At 37.3% G+C, this 9,450-nt stretch overlaps 1 protein-coding gene across 1 annotated transcript; it reads left to right on the top strand.

Moving 5' to 3' along the window:
- Positions 1-978: 978 nt before the first annotated feature.
- On the top strand, positions 979-3,937 carry LOC104234689 (protein POLYCHOME-like). The gene is made up of 3 exons (XM_009788299.2): positions 979-1,081; positions 1,235-1,617; positions 3,200-3,937. The coding sequence occupies exons 2-3, from the start codon at positions 1,246-1,248 to the stop codon at positions 3,587-3,589; spliced, it is 762 nt and encodes a 253-aa protein (XP_009786601.1). The 5' UTR covers positions 979-1,081; positions 1,235-1,245; the 3' UTR covers positions 3,590-3,937.
- The last annotated feature ends 5,513 nt before the right edge of the window (positions 3,938-9,450 follow it).

Below are 9,450 nucleotides of genomic sequence, written 5' to 3' on the forward strand. Positions count from 1 at the left end.
CCCAAACCCAAAGGATTTACTTTTCCTAGCTATACGGTCTAAACTATTTACCCCTACCCAATCCTCTTTCCCTTTTCAGTTTCTCTAGACAAGCAGAGTCCCACACCCCAAACGTTCCTTTCCTCTTTCAAAAAACACTCATAGCTTAGTCTTTTTAGTGGATGATGAAAATCCAGGACAAACCCATGCATTTACCCCCATTTTTAAAGAATTTTCTATATAAATTTTAAGACAAAAGTTTTATATTATTGTACATGAGTTTCACTCCAAAATCCCCTTTCTATATTAGTATATTCTTTTTTGTATATTTATTTATATTTCTGAACCCATGTGTTATGGTTATATATCAATTTTCCTAGATCTATTTTTTTGTGTGTATGAAGATCCACCATTGAGTATAAAACTTGGTGAATAAAGAAAAATATGATTCTGAAAAAAGAAATATATGAACAGAAAAAAGAAGAAAAAAAATGAAAAAAAGAGAAAAAAGAAAAAGCACACAAATAAAAAAGAAAATGAGAAAAAAAAAGAAACATTTACCCATGAAAGCTGCAATGAGTAAGAAGGGTAATTAGTTTGGTGGGTAGAAAAACTAATGGGTAGACAAGGATAATTAGTTTAGTTTTTATGGATAAAGTTATAAAACTCCCTTTTTTAATTACCAATTCGAAAACTGCCTAGCCCTATTTTCACGTTAGCAGCAAAGCTTACCGAGCTTCAACATGGACCAAACAAGCAAATAGGCGGAAAATGGAAGCCCGTTTGACTAGCCCGTTTGACGGTTAAAATAAGTTTTTTTTTTTTTCACCGACGGTTAAAACAGCTAAACGAACTAAAAATTCAAAATTTGAAATCTGATTTAAGCTGCTAATTATTTCCCGTAATTTCCGCAGTTTTGAAAAAAAAAAAATCAGTTCTGAAAATTTCATTTTAAACTTTTCTGTATAAAGTACCGCCCAAACTCCATTTTGAAAATTTGCCCAGACGCCTCTCTCTCTAAGCTCTCTTTCTTCACCAAACCTAAATCCCATTCCACTTCCCATCTCCAGGAACCCCTCAATAAACCCATAAGATTTTAAAGGTAATCCTCTTGCCGGTAAAAATGGCAGGTGGCCGGAAAACCCCCCCATTTCCGGCTCATTTCGATTTTACTTATAGATCTAACAATAACTTTTTTCTGTTTGTTTCAACTAAATGGTCATCAAAACTAACATTTTCTTGGATTTGTGTGCAGATTTTATAAAAATGACAGAGGCAAGAGATAGAATATCAAGGACGGAGGAGGACCTAATGGAAATCTATAGTCGTCGACGGAGGACAACTGTAAGGAATGAAGGAGGCGGCATTGTGATTTTTCAGGATGAACTAGAGGATGCGTCAGCTACTAGAACAATTTTCCGGCCAGGTACTACGGCGAGGGTGGGTTTGGGTGGTGGTATTGGGAGAAGAGTTAATTTTGGGACGCCAAGACGGAACTCGCATAGAACGCCGGCTAGGGTGATTGGTCGAGAGAACATTTCGCCGTCAGGCCGGGGACGAGGGCGAGGAGGACAGCATAGTGTGCTTCCTTCTTGGTATCCAAGAACTCCTCTTCGTGATATCACTTCCATTGTCAGGGTAATGCCTTCTCTTCACTTCTCCAAGCTTATTGAATAGTTAGTTCCTGATTTACTGCTTCTACATTTTGCTCAATGTGTTGTATAATCATTGGCTAGATGATATGTTATATAGCATTGCCTTTTTTGTACTTCATTTATTGTGAAATCTTGTTACATTTGTGTCCGAGAGTAAATTGAGGCTTGTGAATTTAACGTTTTTCAATTTTTGTTTTATGATTTAGCTTTTTGGCTTATTGGTCACTAATGCGACTTTCAATTTGTATCCAAGAATGTTACATTGTTGCCTTTGAGTTCTTTCTTCGTTGTGAAATCTTTTAACATTTGTGTTTGGAAGTAAATTGAGATTGGTATTTTAGTGTAGATGTTTCTAGGGGTAAAAGGTTGTACAAATAGTAATATTATGGCATATTCGATTTTAAATTGAGACTTGTGAATTTAACATTTGTAGTTCCTTTCTTTGCTTTCAATTTTATGGTCATAAATGCAACTTTCAATTTGTATGCGAAAATTTTTAGATGGGATCAGTCTGATGAAATATATCATGATGATTTGCTTGTAATTAACAAGTAGAAATTGTACTTCAGGCTAGATAATTTATGGTCATAAATTTTTGTCTTTAATTTATATTCCCAATTTGAACTGGAGTCTCTGGATCTGCCCTCTTAATTCATAGAATTCATGTTCTTGCTACAGTTTAGTTGCGGATTGTTGTTCGACTGTCAGCAATACATCTTAACAAGACAAGTACTAATGCTTTCAACTTTCAAGTAGAATTCGTATAATGATTTTGCAATGAGAAGACAGTCGATTTGTGGCTTTTACCCTAGAATTCTTATAATAATTTTGCAGTGAGTTCAGTTAAATCTCTATGCTTTGTTGCTTAATGCTGTAATGCCAGTTGATTCTTTAATTTTCGTCTAGGGTAAAATGTTGATAAATAAGTACTCTGTTGGTTCAACGATTTGCTCTATGATTTAGCTTTGGCAATACATTGGTTATGATGGAACATTATTGTGATCAAATATATCACAATAATGGGTTTGTAATTAACAAGTGGAAGTTGTACTTTTGTCTAGATAATTCACGGTCATAAATCCTGTTTTAATAGTACTTCTTTTTCCCAATTTGAATTGGATTATCTGGATGTTGCTTCTTAATAGAGCTCATGTTCTTGTTACAGTTCAGCTTATGGTTTGTTGCTCCATCTAGTCAGGAATACATCTTAACTAGAAAGTACTGATGAATGTTGGTAGTTGCCTAATGCTTTCAACTTTCAAATTTTCATATACTGACATTGCAATACAAAGAGTCCAGTGAAGTTTTTTGCATCTCTAGTGAAAGGTCTGTTGCGCCGTGTGGCTTAATACTCTGAAATGCCAGTCGAGTCTTATATTTTGGTTGTTCGACCACCAATTTTACTGCACTTGCTAGGTGCTCAACTCGAGCTAACTGGTTGTCACTTTGCCAATACTATGTATGAAATAGGTTTTGGGGATTTTCTTGTTGCATAGCATATCATTGGGATTGTGAGGTCTCTTGTAAACTGGATGAATCTGATTGTTATAAGATTCTCTATATAGGCTATTGAAAGAAGAAGAGCTCGCTTTGGAGAGAGGGAAGGCCAACAACTTGAGAGTCCAATATCACAGGACCTGACTGTTCTTGATCCTTCTGAATCTACATCAGGTGCTCAACTTGAGCACAATAATTCATTTATGACTCCACATCCTACAATTAGAAGCAGGATTTATCCCAAATCTGTAGGTAAGGTGCCAAAGATATTGCTCAATATCACCCATCAGAACGACTCTGGAGACATAGATTGCCTCACACCACAGAGAAAGCTGCTAAACTCAATCGACAAAGTTGAGAAAGCAGTGATGGAAGAACTGCATAAGTTGAAGAGGACTCCCTCTGCTAAGAAACAAGAGAGGGAAAAAAGAGTTAGGACTTTAATGTCCATGCGCTGATTCGCCAATTGATATCCGCAGCTCAATCAAGGTTGAGGCACAAAGGGTTCTTAAATTTTGGAGGAAAGGAGAAGAGAGCAGCTGAGCAAGTGTGGTGTAGTTGATCATCTTCTGATGATCAAGCTCTCAGTTGAACTAAGACACACTTTGATATCTTTCCAATCCTTATAGTATACTAAGACACACAGTTAGAATATTATCCATGTAATAATAGTGCTTCACATCTTGCTGAAGTTTTGAAAGTTCTGTAGTTTTATCTCTATCATTCTTTGATGGTTTTAGGTGTTTGAACATGTACAAAGTGCCTGACATTTGTTCTATAGTTGACAATTGTTACTTTTATGATAAGTAGCTGTATTTCATTCTGACATTTATTTTCTATAGTTGAAATGTCTGCGGATCTATTACATACTAGTATGTTTTCTTGGCAATAATAACAATAGAGGACAGGAAAAGAAGGAAATTAATATGGATTCTCGCCATTAAATAATTAAATTTCCTTGTCATGGAATCTGCACTATCTGTGTTCCACTTTCTACCTTTCCTACTCATAGTGAAGAAGATATTAATTGGTTGAATATATAAAGATGAATTCTGATAAATGTAAATACCACCTTTGTCGTTATAGATTTTAGATGTAATACCATTTTTACTAACGAGAAGGAAAAGGGTTCTAGCATCCGAAATGTCAAGAAGGAGCTAACATCAGAAGAAAAATAGTAGTTAATCAAATTTCATTGAAGGATGAGACTAGTCATCGTATCATCTCTTTTTGTCTACTATATGGAAGGAATCTATCGTTTTCTTGTGGGTTCTTCTTTGTGATTTATTCCTCTCATCGGGTCAATTGGTTTTTTACAAACTTGTTTTTAGTTTTATGACCCTACCTCATTTTTTACACATGAGATATTTACTTTTTAGACGTAAGAGACATGTCTTTTACACATAAGAGATCTAAAAAGGTCATTTTCTTAAATTCAAAATTATAAAGGGACATGTGTTGCGGAAGCCAAATGTATATAGTGTGAATAAGTCATAACTACTATACCAAAAATAATAAATAAGACAATAAAACAACAATAAAGGGAACACCAGAATTTACGAGGTTCGGCTAATTTTGCCTACTCCTCGGACACAACCAATATTTTATTTCACTCCAAAAATACAAGTGAAATAATACTAAAGAGAGAAGATACAAATGCCTTAAACAGATGAGAAGGCAAATGAGAGGTGTGTTTAAATCCTAAACATTAAGCCTTCTTTTATAGGGGGAAAATCCCCCCAACTTTTGTTTTCCCACCGATGTGGGACAAAATGTTTTGTCAAATTCAACAAATCTCCACCTTGGCAAAATTCCACATCTTCAATTTTCTCTCAATAACAAATTTTGATTGTGTCTTCATCTTCAATCTTCAGTTTTCAACAATGTTGATCAAATCCAAACAATGTTGAAACTTGACCGCAGTCACCACCTTTGTCAGCATATCAGCAGGATTCTCCGTAGTATGAATTTTCTTCACTGTGACTCCACCTTCTTCTATGATTTCTCGTACGAAATGATACCGAACATCAATGTGCTTCGTCCTTGCATGATAAACTTGGTTCTTCGCTAATTGAATAGCACTTTGACTATCACAAAAAATTGTGATACCTTTTTGTTCAACACCAAGCTCCTTTAGCAATCCTTGAAGCCAAATTGCCTCTTTCACAGCCTCTGTAATAGCCATGTACTCTGCCTCTGTTGTAGACAAAGCAACTGTTGACTGCAAAGTAGACTTCCAACTAACTGGTGCCTTTGCAAAAGTAAACACATAACCAGTAGTTGATCTTCGTTTGTCCAGATCACCCGCAAAATCTGAGTCACAATATCCAACTACAGACTGATTGTCTTCCTGCTCAAAAACTAACCCGACATCTACAGTATTATGAATATACCGTAGAATCCACTTCACAGCTTGCCAATGCTCCTTCCCTGGATTGTGCATATATCTGCTAATAACTCCAACAGCTTGTGAAATGTCAGGCCTTGTGCAAACCATTGCATACATCAAGCTACCAACAACATTTGCGTATGGTACCTTTGACATATACTCTCGTTCAGCTTCATCCATTGGCGACATATTAGTACTTAGCTTAAAATGGGGAGCAAGTGGAGTACTAACTGGCTTAGTCTTGTCATCTATGCCAAAACGTTGTAGTACTCTTTTCAAATATTCTTTCTGAGATAAACAGAGTTTCTTTGAACGTCTATCTCTTATTATCTCCATGCCAAGAATTTTCTTTGCCTCACCCAAATCCTTCATCTCGAACTCCTTCTTCAGTTGAATTTTCAACTTATCAATTTCTTCCGAATTCTTGGAAGCTATCAACATATCATCAACATATAGGAGAAGATATACAAAGGAACCATCTTTAAGCTTGTGCAAATACACACAATGATCGTATTTGCTTCTCTTGTACCCTTGCCGCAACATAAACTCGTCAAATCGCTTGTACCATTGTCTAGAAGATTGTTTCAATCCGTACAACGATTTTTCAAGTTTGCACACCACATTTTCTTTTCCAGCAACTTTGAATCCTTCTGGCTGAGTCATGTAGATTTCCTCCTCCAAGTTTCCATGTAAAAACGCAGTTTTTACATCCATCTGAACTAGTTCCAAATCCAATTGTGCTACCAAAGCCAACATAATTCTAATGGAGGAATGTTTTACAACTGGAGAAAATACTTCATTGTAATCAATTCCCTCCTTTTGAGCATATCCTTTGGCCACCAATCTTGCTTTGTAGCGAACATCTACTTGGTTAGGAAATCCTTCCTTCTTTGCAAATACCCATTTGCACCCAATTGCTTTCTTTCCCTTCGGGAGATTGGCCAATCTCCATGTATGATTCTGATGAAGGGACTGTATTTCATCATTCATGGCAATCCTCCACTTATCTTCTTCTGAACTTTGGACTGCGTCTTTATAAGTGGTAGGAACATCATCAGCTACAATTGAGGTTGCACAAGCAACTGTCTCTATGAGACGAACAGGTTTCGTTATTGTTCTTTTTGGCCTGCTGGTTGCTATTGATTCAAGTTGTTGTTGAGGTTCCTGAGTTGGAATCTCCTCTACTGGCTCTCCTTCCAGAGGGTAATCTTCATTTGTTTCCTCCTCTGCTTCTTGTGTAGGAAAAATAAATTTTCCCTCAAACTCCACCTGCTTAGAAGCACCTTTATTTTGTTTGGTATCTTCTGTTACCTTATTTACCATAGCAGATTCATCAAAGGTAACATCCCTGCTGAATATTACTTTCTTTGTCATAGGACACCATAAGCGATATCCTTTGACTCCAGAAGTAATTCCCATAAAAATAGCCTTCTTTGCCCTTGGATCCAATTTTGACTCCGTCACATGATAATATGCAGTTGAGCCAAACACGTGCAAAGAGTTATAATCTACAGCAGGTTTTCCATACCATTTTTCAAATGGTGTCTTGCCATCAATAGCAGCAGATGGTAGACGATTAATGAGGTGGCATGCATATGTAATTGCCTCAGCCCAAAATTCTTTGCCCAAGCCAGCATTGGACAACATACACCGTACCTTCTCCAGCAAGGTCCGGTTCATACGTTCTGCCACTCCATTCTGTTGTGGTGTATGTCTAACAGTGAAGTGTCGGACGATGCCATCATTTTCACAGACCTTATTGAAATGATCATTTTTGTATTCACCTCCATTGTCTGTGCGAATACACTTGATCCTCCTGCCTGTTTGATTTTCCACCATCGTCTTCCATTTGAGAAAAATTCCTAGCACTTCATCTTTGTTTTTCATTGTATACACCCACACTCTTCGAGAAAAATCATCAACAAAGGTTACAAAATAGTGCTTCCCACCCAATGAAGGTGTTTTGGAAGGACCCCAAACATCAGAGTGTACATAATCCAAAATGCCTTTAGTATTATGGATCGCTGTACCAAATTTAACCCTTGTCTGTTTCCCTTTGACACAATGCTCACAAAACTCCAAGTTGCAAGCCTTGACTCCTTTTAACAATCCTTGATCTGATAGAGTTTTCAAGGATTTTCCTCCAGCATGTCCCAAGCGCATGTGCCATAGCTTGGTTGCTTCTGCCTCTTTGTCGTCACTGGATGTCACTGTCACTGTCCCAATAACTGTACTGCCACGATAGCGGTACATATTATTATTCTTCCGATTAGCCTTCATTACCACTAGTGCACCGGAGCATACTCTCATCACTCCATTTTCTGCAATGATTTTGAACCCTTTTGATTCTAGGGCTCCCACAGAGATGAGATTCTTCTTCAAATCCGGTACATATCGAACATCTGTTAATGTTCTGATCATTCCATCATGGTTCCTTAATCGTATTGAACCAATGCCATATGAGGTAAGAGGGCTGTTATCCGCTGTGTGGACGACTCCATATTCTCCTTCTTGAAATTCCACGAACCAGTCCCTGTTGGGACACATATGATAGCTACAAGCCGAGTCCATCAACCATATGTCTGATGATGTTGATGACTCTGTTGTAACTAATGAGAAGTCTGAATCATCACAATCAGCTACATTTGAATCCATAATGGCCTTTCCATTGTTATGTTTGGCCTTATTCTTCAACTTCGGACAGTCTTTCTTCCAGTGCCCTTTTTCTCGACAAAAAGCACATTCATCTTTGCTGGGTCTGGATCTTGACTTGGATCTTCCCTTCTTTGTCCTCATTTGATTTTGAGGACGACCCCTCACAAATAGTGCTTCTCCTTCTCCGCCCTTCTGTTTTTCTCGCTTTCTTTGTTCATAGCTGTACAAAGCCGAACAAACTTCTCTGAGAGAAACTTCGTCATTTCCATGGAGTAGAGTAGTTTCAAGGTGCTCGTATTCATCAGGAAGTGACGCCAACAACATTAAGGCCAAGTCACCATCATCATAAGTTGTATCCATATTTTGCAAATCTGTGACCAACTTATTGAAACTGGTGATATGTTCATTCATCGTGGTACCAGGAACATAGGTGAAGTGAAACAGTCTCTTCTTCATGTACAATTTATTTTGACTGTTTTTCTTCAAAAATTTATCCTCCAGTGCTTTCCATAATTTACTTGCAGAAGTTTCCTTTGTGTATGGATATTTCTGCTCTCTAGCAAGGTAGGATCGAATGGTACCGCAAGCAACACGGTTGATAATTCTCCAATCTTCTTCTCCAATAACATCTGGTTTCTTTTCTTCAATGGCCAGATCTAGCCCTTGTTGAAAAAGGACATCTAGAACCTCGCCTTGCCACATCCCAAAATGTCCGGACCCGTCAAATATTTCTACCGCAAATTTCGCATTTGACACAATTCTTGTCATAAGCGAAGATGCCAATGATGACGTATTGTTGACACTTGATGTAGATTCTTCTTGTTTATTGTCTCCCATCTTTGACACAAATATTATTTAATAGCTGACGACACAAATCAAGATTATTTCCTTTCTGGTGTGGAAGATCAGACTAAGCTGCAACCACAGAGCATACTCAGACAGAACCTTGACTCAGTTACCAAGATAAATCTTTTCTGATGTGGAAGATCAGACTATGCTGCAACCACAGAGCATACTTAGACAGTACCTTGGCTCTGATACCAATTGTTGCGGAAGCCAAATGTATATAGTGTGAATAAGTCACAACTACTATACCAAAAATTATGACAGCCACCAAATAATAAATAAGACAATAAAACAACAATAAAGGGAACACCAGAATTTACGAGGTTCGGCTAATTTTGCCTACTCCTCGGACACAACCAATATTTTATTTCACTCCAAAAATACAAGTGAAATAATACTAAAGAGAGAAGATACAAATGCCTTAAACAG

The sequence above is a fragment of the Nicotiana sylvestris genome, chromosome 3 (genome assembly GCF_000393655.2).
Source record: "Nicotiana sylvestris chromosome 3, ASM39365v2, whole genome shotgun sequence".
In the NCBI taxonomy this organism is placed as follows: domain Eukaryota; kingdom Viridiplantae; phylum Streptophyta; class Magnoliopsida; order Solanales; family Solanaceae; genus Nicotiana; species Nicotiana sylvestris.